The sequence below is a fragment of the Pseudopodoces humilis genome, chromosome 1, assembly GCF_049639895.1.
Source record: "Pseudopodoces humilis isolate 2021_Gansu_Grassland_sample_001 chromosome 1, ASM4963989v1, whole genome shotgun sequence".
NCBI classification, from domain to species: Eukaryota; Metazoa; Chordata; class Aves; order Passeriformes; family Paridae; genus Pseudopodoces; species Pseudopodoces humilis.
In genome coordinates, this window is record NC_142200.1 from 151,210,860 (window position 1) to 151,229,067 (window position 18,208).

An 18,208-nucleotide genomic window follows, 5' to 3' on the forward strand; every position below is an offset into this window, starting at 1 on the left:
GAAAAGGCAGGGCAGGAATGGAATCAGGAAAGGAGCACAGAGTGTCAGCCAAAGATTGATCCAGGAGAGGTGGCTCAAGAGCCCCAAAGCCCCTTTCCAGAAAGCTCTGGGAGAAGGGACTGTGCATCCTCACTCATTTACATGAAAAAGGAGAAACCTAATTCCAGGGGGAAAATGTGCCCTCAGGACAGGATCAGTGCTGGAGCCAGGTTTGGTGACCTCCTTCCCTCTCCCATCTGATCTCCCTCTCTCTCTTCCCTCTTTTCTTTTATTCTTTTATTTCTCTTATTACCAGAAGATAAAGGAAAAAATACCTATTTCCATGCTGAGTGTTTCATTTAATAATCAAGCTCTGTGAGCTTTTTTTGGACCTTCTGATCCTCGGTCCTTTTTAACCACGGGCATCCTCAAACCTCGGGACGTCCTCCTCTTCGGAGCAGGATCCCTGGATGGTTTATTCCCTTTTTCAGTGTTCCTGTCCAAAGGAATTCAGTTCCTCTCTGAATGACACCCCTGAGACTCTCCTCTGATGTAATGGGGGATCCCTTGGCACATCCCAAACTTTCATTTTTTGGGAATTATTTGTCTCTCAGCCCTGTGCTGTGTGCTGGATAACCTTTGGAGCTTGGGATCCCTCGTGGACACACAAATGAAGCCCACGGCTGTGTGCATACCACAGGGGATAATTAAATGTAAATCTGCATATTCAGGGGGCATTAAGCTGATTTTAAAGCTTTTTTTCCCTTTCAGATCGTTGATTTGAGGCGGCTGGGACAGAACTGGCTCCTCTCTGTGGGAAATTCAGTCCCGTGTTTCACTCAGCCACCTCAGCTCCTCCTCTTTGCCAAAACCATGGGGGTTTTGGAGAAATTTAGACCTGTTTGGGACTGTGTTTGATTAGGAACTCCCTAAACTTTCTCCCTGGTGTGTTTTTTGGGGTTTTTCCCCCCATTCCTGGTGCGTGACAATGGTTTGTTGCGCGGCCCTGAACTGCCGGAACGCCACGAGCGGGGCCAACAAGAACAGCTCGGTCAGTTTTTATCGATTCCCCCTCCAAAACAAACCCCTCCTGAGACAGTGGATCCAAAACATGGGCAGGGACATGGAGACCCCCTCCAAATACCAGTGCCTGTGCTCGGAGCATTTCCAGGAGAGCTCCTTCAAGACGGATCCTCTGAAAATCTGCAAGAAACGGCGCCTGCTGAAGGAAGCTGTTCCCAACAAATTCATCCTGGGGGAAGATGGGACCTGGCTCGTGGGGACCCCACAGGGTTTTGGTGATGTGATGATGAGCAGCAAAACCCGAAAACGGATCCGGAATTCCGAGCCCTGTAGGGTAATTGATGGGCTGGATAGTGGGAATAAATTAAATTAAAGGGAGATTTGCATGTAAAGCCTTGGAAGCAGCTTGGGAAAATATCCCTTAGAGGGTTTAATTAATAACAATAATATTGTTATTCCCTAATAATAAGGTTTCATTACCAGGGAGGAGCTTTCCCAGCCAGTGTGACAGATCATGGCACTGCCTCAGGGTTTATTTAAAACACTGAATTACTTTATTTTTCATTGAAGGAAGAACCACATTCCCTGAGGGGGCTGGGCATGGATGCTGACCACAGATATCTGGTTTTATGACTAATTTCTGACCCAGTTGTTGGAGCAAATCATTGTTCTGGCTGAGTCACACCGCTTTAAAGCCTTTTCTCTCATTCTGGATTAACAGTAGAAGGTTCTTATGTAAAATCCTTCATTAATATGCTGCTAACACACAGCACAGACATGGCTGGGAGGTGCCCACATGTTTAAACTGTTGGGATAAGAGGGTTTTCAGGGATCCACAGCTCCCCTGACTGTGGAACATTTTGATTTTTAGGTCCCTGGGATGTTTCCTCAGTGGCCACGTCTGCAGGATTGGCAGAATGAATTTTATAAGCTACTGCTGAAGGAGAAGTATGGATCTTTGATCACACTGGGAAAAGGTCAGTTTTCCCTCTCCCAAGGGACACATCCTGGGTCTGGCCGTGCTCTTGTCACTCCTCAAATCCCTGGATTTTTAGAGAATCCATCTTTAGGTGCTTGTGAATCTTTGTGAGAGACAAGAAGCTCCATAATTTTCCTTTAAAACGTTGAAGGACAGTTTAGGATCCCAGGGAATGCAGCTGCCAACAAAAACGAGGAGCAAGGAGTGGAAAAAGTTTGGATACAGGAGCTGCAGTGACACAGGATCATTAATCCTGTACCCTCATTAATTATAATGAAGTTGTGTTTTCCTCATCCCCAGACCCTGGTGTATGTGTGGGTTTGGGATTCACTGAAGAGAATTGAACTATTTTGATGCAGAAATAGTGAAATAACTTGAATGATGCCCAGAAAATGAAGAAATCTCATTAATTAGCTTTAAATGCCCAACTATATGTTTGCTTGAAGTCACTGATATTTTAAATCTGAAGCTGTGAGTCCTCCCTGGCTCCTCAGCATTCAGGGGATTCCTTGGATTGGTTCCTAGAAGAACCTGCTGAAGTTGGGGGCATTGCACGAGGAGGAATTGGCTGGGAAAAGGACAGGACTGAACCACAAAAATCCAGCACCAGGCGGCTGAATTTGGGGTGAAGGCTCAAATCAGAGACCTTCCACTTTTCAACATCCAATCTTCAGCCTTCTGGGTGTAAAATTTTGTAAAAGTTGGAGCAAATCATTTTCACCTGCATCCCAGACACTCTTTTAGACACCAGGGCAGCTGCTGCTGCTCCCTCCTCACTGGATCTTTTCCTGGAATAACAGAGATGCTCTTTAGAGAGTGGATGATGCAGGGATTTGCTGGAAAATCATATTAATGGCCACCATTCCCATGTCCTTCCTGGTCCTTGTTCAGACTGTCCTGTCCCCAAAAGCCATATCCTAGCAGGAGGAGTGGCGTGGGTCAAGGATCTGCAGGATTTGGAGGGAGGGAAAACTCCTGCCAGCCTCAGCAGAGGTGTGTGGTGGTGTGGGGATTCACTGGCAGCACCTTGAAATTGGTAGGATTGGAGGGATGGGGGATTCCACCTCATCCCTGCTTGTTTTTGGGTTTTTTTTTACCCAAAATTTAAGGGTTTTGTCCAGAAACAGTGAATGGGGAATTGTTGTTCTTTGGAGATTTGTGTTCTGTCACATCAAATACAGGGAATATTTGGAATCTCCTTGTTCCAGGCCGCAGTGATGCCACGATCCAGGCTGCAGGAGGCACACAACTGCACAGATCATCCTCGGGAGCATCCCGAGCCCCTCACCAGGCAGAAACATCGGGGAACTGCCACAATCTGGCCAGAAATCCCCTGGGAATCGGGAGTGGGAACAGCATCCTGGCAGGGCAGGAGCTGGATGAGTTCAGGAGGTTCCTGCAGTACCACCAGGGCCGGCCCGAGGAGGCGGCGGTGCCGTGGTTTATCTGCGCCGAGTGCGGGAGGAGCTTTGCCCGTCACGCGTACCTGCTGCGCCACCAGCGCACCCACGCCCCTCCGAGGGGAAACCCACCCTCCACACCCACCTCGGGATGTGTTCCCACATCATCCACGTGCCACAAACCTGCCTGGGGTAAAGCTTTGCACTCAGCTGCCAAAAATCCTGCTCTGCCCACAGGTGGGGGCTTATAGTCCTGCGTGGATTCGGGTGGAGTTGGGAAATAAGGCGGTTTTGGTGATTCGATTCGCTGCTGGCCTAATGGTCATTGGTTCAGACCTGGATCATTCCTGTTATTCTTACCATGCTCCTCCTTGGAGCAGGAGTCGGATAGGGCAGCGTTGGCTGTACCAAAAGGGGAGTTAAAAAAACAAAGCAACACGTGCTGGAGAGCATCCAGAGTAGCACAGAGAAACACTGCAAGTTTTCAGGGATGAAAAATGAAGATTTGGGAATAGGATTGTAAGATGATGTTTGAGGCAAGAGATTCTGGGCATTATTTCCCCACTTTTGCTGCTTTCCCTTTACTGTACCTGTAGAACTAACTCTATTTTTGGGTTCTGTTTTTATATTGACCCCATGTTTTCCTGTGGGGTGAGATGCTGCTTTGGTTTGTGAAATTCTGGGGGGAAAAACCCATGGATACATTCTCAATGTGTGTACAGTGTGTCAGTGATGTTTCTCTGGGAAGTGGAAATGCAGCAGGGAGAAGGGAGAGGAGAGGAGGGGTGGCCTGTGGAGGCAGCACATGCAGATTTTGTGTTTTCTCCCCACGTGCTGGTGGTTTTCAGCATTTTTGAATATTCCAGTTGAGTGCCAAGAGGGAAAATGTGTTGCCTCCAGTTGGAGGGGTGTCCTCAGTCACAGACTCCATCTGGAATGAAGTCTCTGGGCTCAGCAGCCCCTGAGGAGCAGCAGAGAACACGCAGCTGGTGCTGTGCTGGAGTTCCACAAATTCTGAGCAGGACTGGGAAAACACACGTGGCCCCAAAGCATCCTGCCCCACCCCAGGTACAGGAATAATGTCCCAAAAACATTTTGGCACTGGCTTCTCATTGTTTCCTTCTCCTAAGTGAAGTCCTGGGGTTGGCTTTGCTTTTATTCCTCATAGAATCCCAGATTGGATTGGAAGGGATGTTAAAGCTCATCCCATCCCACCCCTGCCGTGGCAGAGACACCTCCCACTGTCCCAGGGTTATCCAAGCCCCATCCAGCCTGGCCTTGGGCACTGCCAGGGATCCAGGGGCAGCCACAGCTGCTCTGGGAATTCCATCCCAGCCAGGAATTCCTTCCCAATATCCCATCCAAGCAGTGGGAGCCATTCCCTGTGTCCTGTCCCTCCATCCCTTGTCCCCAGTCCCTCTCCAGACTGGGATGTTCCAGTGTGGGATTTACTGCTCCCAGCCCCTCACTCCTGAGGGGGCAGAGCTGCTGTGTCAGACCCCACTGCCACAAAGAGCGGGATCTTCAGCAGGTGCCATCCTGGGGATCAAAGCTTCTCCCAGGAGGAACTGACATTCCCAGGGAAGTATCCACCTGCGTGGTAAGAGATGTTTGGAAAATGTTTGGAATAAACCAAGCAAACCCTGTCTGTGCTGGCAGGAGGTGAATCCTGAGATGGAGAAACCTCCGAGGCTGAGGGAGCTGGGAAAGGGGCTCAGCCTGGAGCAGGGGAGGCTCAGGGGGAATTTCTGGCTCTGCACAAGTCCCTGCCAGGAGGGGACAGCCAGGGAGGGGTCGGGCTCTGCTCCCAGGGAACAGGAAAATTCCAAATGGCCTCATATTTGGATTGGATATTGGCAAAAACGTCTTCATGAAAAAGGCTCAGCCCTGGGGCTGTGGGGCAGGGCCTGGGCTGTCGCAGCTGTGGGACAGGGAGCGATGACAGGGAGGGAAATGGCTGCTCCGGGACCCGTTAACCCTTCTTGTCCCACTGCCCTCCCTTCCCCGGGGCCCTGTCCAGCCCAGGTGAGCGCCCGACGTGGCCCATCCATAGGAATCCTGGAACACCGAGGCACTGGAGAGCTTTTCCCGGGATAATCCCAGGAAGGTGGGACTGTAACGCTTTTTCTCTGGCCTGGCACCAGCCCCAGCACTGTTAAAACGAAAGGTCCCAGGGTCAGGATGAGCACACGGAGTGGTTCCCAAACCCAGAATGTCCCCCGGACTCTGGCCAGCACGGGGGTCCTGCCGTGGGTGCTCACGTCCTTTCACCCCACGGCTCCTGGCCCTCGGTGCCACCCAAATCCATCACAGCGTCACCCGCGCTCGTGTCACCACCTGATGCCGATGCAGAGACCGGTGCTGGTGGCAGAGGCGACGCCAATTCCCGCAGTGGTGCCGGTGGCAGTGCCGGTGCACCGGTGCCACTGAGGGTGCCGGTGCCAGTCCCCACGGCCGTGGAGGAGCCCCTGCCGATGCCAGCGGACTGTGGCGGTGCGGGCGGCAGAGCGGCCGGTGCCGGTGTGGGTGCTGGTGCCGGCCCGGTGGCGGTGCCGGGGCCGCGCCGGTGGCGGAGCCGCTGCCGGTGCCGGTAGGCGGCAGTGCTCGGCGCTCCGCGCTGCCGCCGCTCCCCGCCCGCTGCCGCCCAGCCCGGAGGAGGCGGATGCGATTCCCCGGCTGCCCGTGGCTGCTCGGCGGGGCGGCGGGGCCCGGCCCGTGCGCAGGCACCGACAGCGGCCCCGGCCCCCCTCCCGGCCCCGCCCCCGGCCCGGCCCCGCTCCGCGCTCGCCCCCGCCGCCGCCCGGCCCCAACCCCAGCCCCAGTCCCGGCCGCGGCCGCCGGGGCCCGGCCCAGCTCCGCGGGGCCATGGCCGAGTGGGCGCCCGCCCAGGTAAGCGCGGCCCGGGGCACCGGCACCGGCCACCGGCCGCAGGCGGAGCCGCCCCGCCCGCCCCGCTCCCGCCGCCGCCCGGCCCGGCCCGCGCGCCCCGGCCGGGACCCTCCGGCACCGCCAGCCCGCGGCGCCCCGCCGCCCCCCGGCACCAGGGCCGCGCTGCCCCGGGGTTGTGGCTGAGCAGCCCTGCCCCGGGATGTCCCTGCGTCCCCGGGATGCGCCGGGCAGCGCCGAGCCGGGATGTCCACGTGCCCTCGGGATGCCCCGGGGTGCCCCGGGATGTCCCCAGAGACGCGACCCGCGGTGGCCCCAGCGCTCCCGGGATGCCCCGCTGACCCGGGATGCCCGTGTGTTCCCAGCGTGTCCCCAGGCACCTCTGCCCCGGGAGAGCTCCGTGCCCCCGGGATGCCCCGGGATGCTCCGAGCAGGCTTCAGCCCAGGGATGCCCCAGGCACCTTTGTCCTGGCATGTCCCTTTATGTCCCCAAGGTGTCCCTGGACACCCCTGGTCCACACTTGCCCTGGCTGCTCCCTGCCCACCCAGCCCCATCCTCCTCCTGGCCCGGGCAGAACCAGGAATGGCTCCCAAGGGATTGGGGTGACAAGTTGGGAGGGGGTCACCATGGTGACCTGCCTAGTTCTGGCAGGCGTTCCCCGGGGACAGGGATGGGCACTGACCCCACGGCCACCCTGGACTGCCACTCCCTGTCCCCTCAGGCCAGTGGGCATCGCACACAGGGGTCCCCTGCAGTTCTGGGGCTGCTGGTGGCCAAAAGCCCTGGAAATGGGGAACAGAGGCTCCAGGGGGTGACCGTGGGCCTCCTCCCACGCGTGCCCTCGCCGTGGCCCAGGTGCAGGAGTGGAACATGGAGGCCCCTCACCTGATGCCGCTGCAGCCACCGCTGCTGCCGGAGCGGGCGCACGTGCGGGAGGCGCAGCTCCACTCCGCCGAGGCCTCGCTCTGGACCGTGGTGGCCACGGTGCAGGCCATGGAGAGGAAGATCGACCTCCTGGCCACCCGCCTGCTCAGCCTGGAGGGCCGCTCCGGCACGGCCGAGAAGAAGCTCCTGGACTGCGAGAAGACTGCCATGGAATTCGGGAACCAGCTGGAGAGCAAGTGGGCCGTGCTGGGCACCCTCATCCAGGAGTACGGGCTGCTCCAGCGGCGCCTGGAGAACGTGGAGAACCTCCTGAAGAACAGGAACTTCTGGGTGCTGCGGCTGCCCCCCGGCCCCCGGGGCGAGGTCCCCAAGGTAGAGTGTCCCTGGGGGCTGCAGGACAGTGGGGGGAACCTCGGTTTCCCTGGGCAGCGGGCACGGCTGAGCCGCGGGGTCTTGTCCCCACAGGTGCCAGTGACATTTGTTGACATCGCCGTCTACTTCTCAGCGGAGGAGTGGAAGAACCTGGAGGAGTGGCAGAAAGAGCTGTACAACAACCTGGTGAAGGAGAACTATGAGGCTTTGCTGTCCCTGGGTAAATGTCCCTTTTCCACCTCTCCTGGCAGCGTGGAGCGATGGCTGTGTCCCCTCAGTGGGACCCCAGCGTGGGTCAGTGGTGGCACTTGCTGTGTCCTGGGACCACCCATGGCAGAGGGACCACTCCATGGCTCGTGCAGTGTGTGGGGACAGGGTGACACACTGTGCCATGCCAGTGCTGCCCAGGGGACCAGAGAGGGTCCGTGTCCCCAGAACCCGAGTGTCCTCACTACCTCCAGCATGGAGGTGCCGTGGGATTCAGGCGCGTTCTCTGCCAGGAGGGACGCCAGGTCCTGGCAGCCTGGTGTGTCCCCAGAGTGTCCCCCGAAGCCTGGGTGACAGGGAGGGGGTGACAGGGAGGGGTGACATGGGTCTGTCCCTGGCAGATGGGGCCCTCTCCAGAAGCGAGGCACAGCCCCGCAGCGAGCGCGGGGACGGACCCTGTGTCCCTGAGCAGCGGGAGCTGGAGCAGAGGGAGCTGCCGCCAGACACCTGCGCGGGTGAGGCACCACGGGAGGACCCGTCCCCACTGTCCCCACTGTCCCCACTGTCCCCACCTCGCCTTCCCCCACCCTACTCACCCCAGGGACGCCCCTTCCCCAACAGTCCCATCCCTGCTGGGCCCAGTTCTCCAGCTGTGACTGGGAACTGCCATGAGTGACCCCAGAAATCCATGACTTGTGCTGGAGATCTTGGCTCTCCATCACTGGGAGATCCACGTGTCCCCTGCTGCCACCACGATGTGTCAGAGCCCACTGCCACAGTCACCCAGCCCCATCAGCCGTGGCCCTGTTGTCACCTGTCCCCAACGGGCTCTGCCACAGTCATCTGTTCCCTGGTGTCTGTCCCCAAGGGTCATCTCAGGGTCAACCATCCCCAAGGGCTGTCCCACAGCCACCTGTTCCCACAGCTCCCTGGGGGTGTTGGATGTCCATAACTGCTGTGGGATGGGGATGTCCCCTGAGGGAGTCCAGGGGTCACACCCTGCGGGGTGTGCTGGCCGTGGGTCGCACCGTGTGGCTCCATCCCGGCCCCGGCCAAGTCTCTCCTTGTGAACAGAGTCGCTGATCTCCACCTCCGACATCCTGTCCCGGATCAAGCAGGAGGTGGCGTTTGTGGGGGAGCAGCAGTTCCCGGAGGAGCGGGGGATGCCACCAGACCCCTGTGCAGGTGAGCCCGGGGCTGAGCCTGCACCCACCGGAGCCGTTCCCTCCCCGGCCTCCCGGGACCGGGCGTGGTTGAGTCCCCGTCCCTGTCCCTGTCCCTCCCTGCAGGCGCGGACGCCCTGATCACCGCGCACGACTTCTTGTCGTGGATCAAGCAGGAGGAAGAGCCCTGTGTCCGGGAGCCCTGGGAACTGCCCGAGAGGGAGATGCTGCCCCCGGGCCCTGGTCCTGGTGAGCGATCCCCCCCACCATGGGGCTGGGGTGGGGAGAGCCCCTCCCCAGGACGAGCTGTGACCTGGGGACATCCCCAGTGTCCCCGGTAGGACTGACCAGTCTCTCTGTCCCCCGCAGCCAGCGAGGGGCTGCTGGTGAAGACGGAGGAGCGGTGCCCCCACGCCGAGCCCCCCGAGGAGGTGGGCTTGCCGGGCAGCTCCGGGGAGCTGCTCTTCCCCGCCACGGGCTTCGGGACCCCCGAGGGACAGGCGGCGGTGCCAGCGGCGGTGCCTCTGCCGGCGCAGCACAGACTGGGCAAAGCTCCGGGCCCCGAGCCGGGCCCGGGGGCCGATACCGGGGGCGTCCCCGCGGCGCCGCCCGGCCCCGCCGAGGAGCGGCCGCACGGCTGCGCCGAGTGCGGGAAGAGCTTCAGCGGCAAGAAAAGCCTGAGGATCCATCAGCGCAGCCACGCGGCCGAGCGGCCCTACCCGTGCGCCGAGTGCGGCAAGAGCTTCAATTGCCACTCGGGGCTGGTGCGGCACCAGATGATCCATCGCGGCGAGCGGCCCTACAAGTGCTCCGAGTGCGGCAAGTGCTACAGCCGCAAGGAACACCTGCAGAACCACCAGCGGCTGCACACCGGGGAGCGCCCCTTCGCCTGCGCCCAGTGCGGCAAGAGCTTCATCCGCAAGCAGAACCTGCTCAAGCACCAGCGCATCCACACCGGGGAGCGCCCGTACCAGTGCCCCGCCTGCGGCCGCAGCTTCCGCTACAAGGAATCGCTCAAGGATCACCAGCGGGTCCACGGAGCCGAGGCGGGGCCGCCGCCGCTGCCCCCGCCCGGGATCCTCCCCCCCGGGGATTAGGGGCCGCCCCGCCGCGGACTGGCACCTCCCGGGACGGGGACAGCCACCGGCCACGCAGCTTCCGACCAAATCGAGGTGCCCGGCCGGGGCGGGGGGCACGCGGGGAGCCCCGGTTGGGGGGCGAGCCCCCAGGTCCCCCGCCACGGACGGACGCTTCACCCCCCAGCGCTCCCCCCACGGACAATGTCGCCGCACGGGGTGGGGGGCAGCCCCCTCGCCGTGTCCCCCCGCGCCACCCCCCGCCTGCCGCTCTGTCCCCTCGCCCCCGCTGCTTATTTTTACTGCCCCCCTCCCCGCGCCGTCCCGCTGTACAGTGCTTGGGGTGTAGTTTTGTATGGACGAAGCGATACGGAATAAAGTCGTGCTGGGCTGCAGAGCCGTCAGCACCCCCGCCGTGGGTCCCCCGTGCTCTGCGGCCGCGCTCCCGCCCCCTCCCCGGGGCCCTGCGCTGCGGGAAGGCAGCGGCAGCAGCCTGGGAAAGTGGGAATGTCGTGGTGGGACACGGGGTAGCGCTGTGGGTCCGGGGGTGTGGGAGCTCAGGAGGTCCCTGTGTCACTGGCTGAGGTGGCCTCATGCCACCACTCCTGTCACTGACCCATCCCTGGGTCCTTCCTGTCCCCTGTCCTTGACCCATCCCCGGCTCCCTCCGACCCCTGATTTGGGGATAGGAGTTATTTCACACCACTTTTTCCTCACAGCCATGTGAATCCAGAGCCCTTCCTTAGGCACCCCAGGGTCCCCAAGCTGGCTGTCACCATCCTCCTGGGAGGCCACGACCAGAGCTGGGTGACCGTACAAATGCCACAGCTCCTGCTGCCCCACTGTCCCCTCCCTGGGGGCTGCACCCTCCTATCCCAGCCCAGCCGGGGGGGCAGGAGCTGCCACCGAGCAGGACGTGGCTGTCAGGGAGCCCCGGATGCTGGGGGGCTGGACGAGGGGACAGGGGACACAGCACAGAGGGTTCAGTGGTGCTGTCACCCTGATGTGTGCTGGCGATGGAGGGGGAGACAGAGGGTGCAGTGCTGGGGTGCTCTGGGGACCCTGCACCTGCCATGGGGACCTCGGGCATTCCCTGGGGACCCTGCACCTGCCATGGGGACCCCAAATGCTGCTGGGACCTTGGACACCTCCTGGGAATCCTGCACACACCCTGGGGACACTGCACGATGTTTGGGGATCCTGCATGATGCCAGGGACCCTCCACACACCCTGGGGACACTGGACACTGCAGGGGACACTCCCTCGGGACACTCCTGGAACCTGTCAGGCTGCCTGAGCCCTGCACATTCCTGGGGATGCTCGAACTCGCTGGGGACACTGCACACTGCCTGGGGACCCCAAACACTTTCAGGTAGGGGACCCAAGACGTGCACGCCCTCACCCCTCTCCAGATCTGCCGGTTCCAAGCCTGGACAGCACAGCTCCTGCTCCCCAGCCCTGATCCCGGGGCGCTGGGCTGCCCCAAAGGAATGGGGTGAAGCTCGTTTGTCCCATGGCCTTGTCCCTGTTCAAGGCTGCAGAGCCACGGGCCAAACGACCCCCTTGGCCCAGCTCCCGCCCCCACACAGAGATCACACACAAAACCATAACTTCTGGGGTTTTTTGGAGGTGTTTTTTTTTTTTAACAGAAGTTTTATGGTTATATGCAAATTAGATCATTAAATGATTTGCATAAAATGTTCGCACGTCAGCGACTAAGTGTTTCTAACTCCCACCCCCCGACAGGTAGTAAATCCTACTGGACTAGCGCCGTCACGCCGTGCTGTCACACGCGTCCCCCGCGGGCACGGCAGCGTCACCTCGGGGTGCTCCCGCGCTTCACACGCGCGGGGACACGCGGGGACACGCGGGGACACCTGCCCGGAGCGCTCTGAGCCCGCGGCAGGTGGGGCCAGCGCCGGCACCCGCATCCTCTGTCCCTTCCCGCGGGGATCCGTCGGGTGCCGCCCGCCTCACCGCACACCGTCCCCCCGGGGCGGCCGCGGGCACTCCGTGTCCGTGGCGGAGCGGCTCCCGCCCGTCCCTAGCTGTTGGTGAGGAAGAGGCGTCTGTGTCGGGAAGCGGAGCCGCGCGGCCGCCCGCGGCGCCGGCCCCGGCCGCGGTTGCCGAAGGGGCTCCGGCTGGGCACGGCGGCGTCAGGCCCGCCGGCGCCCCCGGCCGGCGGCTCGGGGAAGCCGGGCTCGGCTTTGGGCTGCTCGAGGAGCGGGCTGGGGTCGCGGCGGGGCTGGGGGGGCGGCGGGGCCGGGCTCTGGCGGGCGCCGGCGCGCTCCTGGCGCAGGTAGCGCAGCTCGTCGCGGATGTCCGTGAGGACGCCGAGCAGGCGGAACTGCAGCTCCCGGTCGCGCGCCCGCTCCTCGCGCTGGGTGGCCCGTTCCTCCTGCCACATGGCCAGCTCCTGGTGGTACAGCTGGTCCCACTGCTCCTCCAGGTCGAGCAGGTGATGGATGCTAGTCCTCCAGCTCTCGCGGCGGTCCTCGCGCAGGCGGGAGCAGCCCAGCCCGCGGCCGGGGCCGGCGGAGGCCGGAGCGTCTCCCGGCGGGGAGGCCGAGGAGGGCAGCGATTCCTCGGTCAGGGCGCCGTGCAGCGGGGAGCGGGCCGGGGGCTCCTCCTCCGCCGGAGCCTTCTCCCAGGTGGGCCCCATCAGTACCCTGGGCAAGGCGCCCATCTCCGGGCCCGGGCCCCCCGCCTGCTCCTCGGGATGTGCCGAGTCGAGGCCGCGGCCCAGGGCGGGCAGGTCGGACACCCCCTCGTGCCCCCAGTCCGAGTGAGCGTCCGCGGGGTTCAGAGAGTCCTCGGGCAGGGAAGTGACGGAGCCCTGGGAGCTGCACCGGCGGATCAGCATGGCCTGGCGGGACAGCTTCATGTCCTCCTCCGCTGCCATGGGGGCCTCGGGCCCCGGCTGCATCCCCGCGGCCCCACCGTGGCCCCTCTCCACCTCCCGGCCTTCCCGTTCCTCCTCCTCGGACATGGAGGCGTAGGAGACCAGGGACTCGTTTCGCAGGGATGGGGAGATGGCCGACGCGTCTGGAGTGCGCAGCTCCTGTCCCGACTCGGCTGGGAGAGAAGAGAAACCTTCGGTGAGCCACAGCACTGCCCTGGCCCCGGGGCCTCCCAGCACATGGATCCCAGTGGATCCCCATCCTGACCCAGCAGATCCCCATCCTGACCCAGTGGATCTCCATCCTGAGTCAGAGGATCTCCATCCTGACCCAGCAGATCTCCATCCTGAGTCAGAGGATCTCCATCCTGACCCAGCAGATCTCCAACCTGACCCAGCGGATCTCCATCCTGAGTCAAAGGATCTCCATCCTAACTCCACTCCCAGCAAGTCCCCATCCAGAACCCAACTGCCACCGGATCTTCAACCAAACCCTGCTGCCAGAGGACCTCCATCCAGACCCCACACTTCCCATCCTGACCCACTGGATCTCCATCCAAGGCCCGCTCCCAGTGGATTTCCATCCAGACCCAGTTCCCAGCCAGTCTCCCTCCCAGCCCATCTCCATCCCAGCCCGTGCTGGTCCCGCCGTACCGGAGCCGCCCTGCCCCTCTCCTCGGCCGTACTCGCAGCCTCCGGCGGGGTCGGGGCTCTGTCCCGGCAGGCGCGGCACGGCCGAGCCCTCCACGTCGGGCAGGGCCGAGGGCTGCCCGTTGGTGTCGATGTAGATGCTGGGGTGGCTCACGCCGGGCTGCAGGTGCATGAAGGGCTGCTTGGACGCTCCAGGGAAGAACAGATCTGTGGGACACGCAGGATGCGGCCTCAGCTGACAGGGACACGGCGACCCCATCGCTCTGCCTCACACGCCCCAGCAGCACCCTGAGCCCCCGGGGGGCTGACACCTCCCAGTGCCAGGGAATCATGGGGATGGGGAATAACCTGAGCTGGGAGGGACCCACAGGGATCACTGATCCAGCTCCTGGCCCTGCACCCCAACAATCCCAGCCTGTGCATCCCTCAGGGATGTCCTGGAGCTCTGGCAGGGCTGGAGCTGTGCCCATTCCCTGGGGAGTCTGGGCAGTGCCTCAGCAGCATCTGGGGAAGAACCTTTCCCTGATTTCCAGCCTGACCCTCCCCTGGCACAGCTTCATGCCATCACACAGGATTTGTTCCTTCAGCCTAGAGCCCCGTGCTTGGCACACGACCGGCGCCTGAATCAGAGAGAGCCGACTCTGGGCCACTTGGACTGAGCCTATGACGCCCCCCCAGAGAAATCAGACAGGCCACTTTGGGATCAAACAGCATCAAATCAAAGAAAAGAGGAAAAAACAACAAAAAAGACCCACTCCTGCAAAGCTTGAGGTGTTCCTACCAATCCTGTTATCTGGCACAGTTTTCCCAGAGCAGCTGTGGCTGCCCCTGGATCCCTGGCAGTGCCCAAGGCCAGGCTGGACAGGGTTTGGAGCACCTGGGACAGTGGGAGATGTCCCTGCTATGGCAGGGGTGGAACAGGATAAGCTTTAAGATCCCTTCCAATTCAAACCACTCTGGGCTTTCTACAACTCCCTGATCCCAGGTTATTCCCGCAGAGGATTTCTAACCCCAGCACACGCAGTTCCCTACCCCGGAGGGTGACACTTGGGCACAACGGGACCGCGGCTCTGGCGGACGCCGCAATCCCAACACAAACCCCGGAGTCTCATTCCACAATCCACAACAGCCAGCTCAGAACGCCAGCGTGACCGGACATCCCTCGGGGAGTGCTCCACCACCACTGACCTGGGTCCAGGATGATCTCGGGCTCCGAGTCGTGGCTGGCCTGCAGGAAGGTGGAAGCCACCATCTTCTCCAGGGGCGTGAGGCGAGGCTTGTGGAGCGGCCCCCCGGCGCGGTTCATGGGCAGGTGCTTCTTGGAGGTGATTTTCTTCTTGACGTCCAGCCGCAGGTCGCGCCACTTGTGCTTGAGGTCGTCGATGGAGCGCTCGGTGTAGCCCAGGAAGTTGACACGGCTTTGGATTTGGGTCCAGAGCTGCTTCCGCCGCACGGGGTGAGCCCGCAGGGCCTCGGACCCGTACAGGGCGCTGAAATGCCGGACCACATTCCAGACCAGCGTCTCGGTCTCGTCATTGGAGAAGTTGGCCTTCCTCTTCCGGCCAGACGCTGGCATCGCCTGCGAGGCTGCGGCAGAGGTGGAAGGGGCACAATTGAACCTCGGTCCCCACTCCTCTCTGTCAGCTCCTGGGGGGAACATGGGGCTGCGGGAGCCCGAGGGAGCCGCGGAGGAGGGAGCCGAAGCAAGAGCCCCGGAGGCATCCATGGCAGGGGAGGCTTGGGCCGGGGAGGATCTAAAGAGCCGCTTCGGCACAGCACGCGGCACGGGCGCACCGCATCGCCTCGCCCGGCTCGAGGGCACCTGGGAGGGGAGAAAAGGAAAGGGCAGCGGTGGCTGGTGGCAGCGCGGGGGGACGGCGAGGGCCCCCCGGCTCTCTCCAGCCAGAGGCACCCGGGAGCCCCCAGGCAGCGGCCACGGGAGGGGCCGTGGGGAACGGCACCGCAGGGTCCCGGTGCTGCCTGAGGGTGCCGAGGAGCGCCTCAGGGCTAGGCTGAGGGTGATGGGGCTCCTCAAGGCCACGGCAAGGGGCTCACGGCAACGCTGGCCACGATGGGGAAAGTTTTGGGTGTGATGAGCACTTCAGGTTCCCAGCCAGGGCCTCAGGGCCACGGCGCTGACCATGACCTGAAGGACAGTTCCACGGCCCTTGGCCACGGTGAGCACCTCAAGGCCATGGCAAAGACCCTGGCCTAGAGGCAGGCCTCGGCAAGGATCTTGGCCGTGGTGAGAACATCAAGAGCCCAGCGAGCGCCTCGAGCTCCCACTGAGGATCTTGGGGTCATGGTGAAAGCCACGGCCACAGTGAGAGCCCCAAGGCCATGGCAAAGGCATCATAGAAGGCCTCGGCCACGGTGAGCAGCTCAAGATTGCAGCGACACCCTGGCACCAGGACAGTGACCAAGGCCATGGCACGTGCTGCAAGGCCATAATGAAGACCTTGGCGAAGGCCTTGGCCATGATGAGCACCTGAAGAGCCCAGAGAGGACCTCGCCACCACAGAGAAGACCTTGACTACGGTGAGCAGCCCAAGCTCCCGGCGAGGACCTTGCGGATGCAGCAAAGACCTCGGCCACGGTGCACACCTGGGGCTCCCAGTGAGCACCCCGGGGCCACGGCAAAGACCTCGGCCATGCTAAACACCGTGACCACGGCGACCACCCCAAACTGCTTGTGAGGGACTTGGGACCACGTCAAAAAAACCTGGCCGTAGCAAGAGCTCCGAGGCCACGGTGAAGCCCTTGGCCACGGCGCACACCTGCACCAGGTGTGCACACCTCAAACTCCCACGAGGACCACGGGACCACAGTACAGACCACGGCGCCGACCCCAACCTCCCATCGCGCCCTCAACCCCCAGCAAGCCCCAGGAGCAGCGCACCAGCCTCGCTGGGAGCCCGCAGCCCCGAGGTGTCTCTGCCGCCCCGAGCCTGCCCCGAGCCCCCTCCCCATCCTCGGGGCCCCCGGGCAGCGCCCACACCCGCGGCCCCGGGGCGCCGGCTGCGGGTCCCGGGGGGGCTGCGCGCTGCCCTCCCCCGGCTTTGTTCGCGCTCCTGTGACCGGGGACAAAGCGGCCGGGCCGGGGCCTGCCCCGCGGACCCCCCCCCATTCGGGATCCCGCTGCGGGCGGGTGCCCGGGGCAGGCACCGGGCGCGGCCCCGCGGCTCCCCCCGGCCCGCCGGCCCCCCCCGGCCCCGGGGCAGCGCTTACCTGCGCCGGGAGGGGCGTGCGGGGCGCGGGGGGCGCGGAGCGGGGCCCCGGCGGCGGCGGGAGGGGGGGCTCAGGTCCGGCGGCGGGTAATGGCTCCCGCCTCGGCGGAACTCGCCTTCATTTCCTCCGAGCGCCGGCGCGGGCCCTGCGCGACACCGCCCGCGGGCCCCCCCTGGCGGCACCGCCGCGAACCGGCGGGGGCGGCACCGCGCACCGCAACTTCCCAAAGCGGGAGGGACAGCGGGAGGGACAGCCCTCCCCACCGGGACGGGACAACCCACCGGGACAGCCCTCCCCACCGGGACGGGACAACCCACCGGGACAGCCCTCCCCACCGGGACGGGACAACCCACCGGGACAGCCCACCCCACCGGGACGGGACAACCCACCGGGACATCCTACCGGGATATCCTACCGGAACGGGACAGCCCACCGGCACATCTCACTGGAACATCCCACCAGAACGGGACATCCCACCGGGACGGGACAGCCCACCGGAACAGCCTAGCGGGACATCTCACTGGGACATCCCACCAGAACGGGACATCCCACCGGGACAGCCCACCGGAACAGCCTAGCGGGACATCTCACTGGGACATCCCACCAGAACGGGACATCCCACCAGAACGGGACAGCCCACCGGGACGGGACAGCCCACCGGGACAGGACAGCCCTGCATTCCGTCCCGAGGGGACGGCGGCTGTCGCTGTACACTGCAGCTGTATCCCCGTGGGGCTCCCCGGGGTTATAATCCCACAGCTGTATCCCACTCCCGAGGATGCTGCGGGTGCCCCCGTGGGGATCCCGTTATGCCCCCCATCTCCACACCCTCGTGAAGGTGAATCCCACGGGGGTCCCACCCCGTGCTCACCATGTACCCCCGTGACGGTGTGTCCCCGTGGGGAGCCCCCAGTGCCTCCCGGGTCCCTGCGTCCCCCCACTTCACCAGCCGTGCTTGTGCATCCCTGTGGGGGTCCCTACTGCTGAACCTCGTGCCTGCATCTCCTGCATTTCCCCTCCTCCCGTGGGTGCTTCGTGCCCACCCCTGACCATGTATCCACGCGGGGATCCCTCTGTGGCCTCCATCCCTGGAGCTCCGTGCCTGTGGGGATGTCTCTGTCCCTGCCTGGTGGCCTCCAGCTGGCCCTGACTGTAGACAGAGGGTCATCCCCATACCCCACCCCGCCTCAGGGACCCCAGTGTGGGGCACAGTGCACACGGGGGGCTGTGCAGGGGACCCCAGGATGTCACCAAGGCTGGCACAGGCAGGACAGGGTGCTCAGCCAGGTCCTCACTGCCCGCAGGTGCTGCCATGGCCATACCCGGAGTGGGGATGGCACAGCTCGGGGTGGCTGTGGGAGCCACGGTGTCCCCAAGATGGGGAGGGAGGATTTGGGGTGACCTCACTGCTCTCAGCAACCCCGGAGAGCTCTGCCCCGCTCACAGCACAAATGACAGT

At 63.0% G+C, this 18,208-nt stretch overlaps 3 protein-coding genes across 5 annotated transcripts; 2 read left to right on the forward strand and 1 right to left on the reverse strand.

Annotated features, from left to right (window-relative positions):
- The first annotated feature begins 805 nt into the window (after nt 1-805).
- On the forward strand, nt 806-3,788 carry LOC148185276 (uncharacterized). Its single transcript, XM_088067074.1, has 3 exons — nt 806-1,336; nt 1,874-1,979; nt 3,190-3,788. Exons 1-3 carry the CDS (start codon nt 968-970, stop codon nt 3,630-3,632), a joined length of 918 nt encoding a protein of 305 aa, XP_087923200.1. The 5' UTR covers nt 806-967; the 3' UTR covers nt 3,633-3,788.
- Nucleotides 3,789-6,164: 2,376 nt separating this feature from the next.
- Nucleotides 6,165-10,116, forward strand: LOC102104735 (zinc finger protein 398-like). Its single transcript, XM_014260659.2, has 7 exons — nt 6,165-6,270; nt 7,124-7,525; nt 7,619-7,745; nt 8,134-8,247; nt 8,807-8,917; nt 9,022-9,144; nt 9,265-10,116. Exons 1-7 carry the CDS (start codon nt 6,247-6,249, stop codon nt 9,990-9,992), a joined length of 1,629 nt encoding a protein of 542 aa, XP_014116134.2. The 5' UTR covers nt 6,165-6,246; the 3' UTR covers nt 9,993-10,116.
- A 1,466-nt stretch (nt 10,117-11,582) lies between these two features.
- Nucleotides 11,583-17,229, reverse strand: LOC102104550 (uncharacterized). 3 transcript variants are annotated; one of them, XM_088067003.1, is made up of 4 exons: nt 17,152-17,229; nt 14,710-15,108; nt 13,525-13,728; nt 11,583-13,046 (listed from the first exon to the last, which is right to left on the reverse strand). In XM_088067003.1, the coding sequence occupies exons 2-4, from the start codon at nt 15,095-15,097 to the stop codon at nt 12,016-12,018; spliced, it is 1,623 nt and encodes a 540-aa protein (XP_087923129.1). In that variant the 5' UTR covers nt 15,098-15,108; nt 17,152-17,229; the 3' UTR covers nt 11,583-12,015. The 3 variants fall into 3 exon arrangements, with proteins under 3 accessions (XP_087923129.1, XP_087923111.1, XP_005532190.2); XM_088066985.1 differs by lacking the exon at nt 17,152-17,229 and adding an exon at nt 16,750-16,858 and having other exon boundaries at nt 14,710-15,343; XM_005532133.3 differs by lacking the exon at nt 17,152-17,229 and adding an exon at nt 16,750-16,833.
- Between the last annotated feature and the right edge of the window lie 979 nt (nt 17,230-18,208).

Bases quoted from the DNA above. Each gene is read 5' to 3' on its own strand.
- LOC148185276 (XM_088067074.1), top strand. From the start codon at position 968: ATGGTTTGTTGCGCGGCCCTGAACTGCCGGAACGCCACGAGCGGGGCC. The intron at 1,337-1,873 runs GTAATTGATGGG...TTTGATTTTTAG, and splicing joins GGAATTCCGAGCCCTGTAGG to GTCCCTGGGATGTTTCCTCA. The intron at 1,980-3,189 runs GTCAGTTTTCCC...TCCTTGTTCCAG, and splicing joins TTTGATCACACTGGGAAAAG to GCCGCAGTGATGCCACGATC.
- LOC102104735 (XM_014260659.2), top strand. From the start codon at position 6,247: ATGGCCGAGTGGGCGCCCGCCCAG. The intron at 6,271-7,123 runs GTAAGCGCGGCC...GCCGTGGCCCAG, and splicing joins CCGAGTGGGCGCCCGCCCAG to GTGCAGGAGTGGAACATGGA. The intron at 7,746-8,133 runs GTAAATGTCCCT...TGTCCCTGGCAG, and splicing joins TGAGGCTTTGCTGTCCCTGG to ATGGGGCCCTCTCCAGAAGC.
- LOC102104550 (XM_088066985.1), bottom strand. From the start codon at position 15,247: ATGGATGCCTCCGGGGCTCTTGCTTCGGCTCCCTCCTCCGCGGCTCCC. The intron at 13,729-14,709 runs GTCAGTGGTGGT...CGTGTCCCACAG, and splicing joins CGAGATCATCCTGGACCCAG to ATCTGTTCTTCCCTGGAGCG. The intron at 13,047-13,524 runs GTACGGCGGGAC...CTTCTCTCCCAG, and splicing joins AGAGGGGCAGGGCGGCTCCG to CCGAGTCGGGACAGGAGCTG.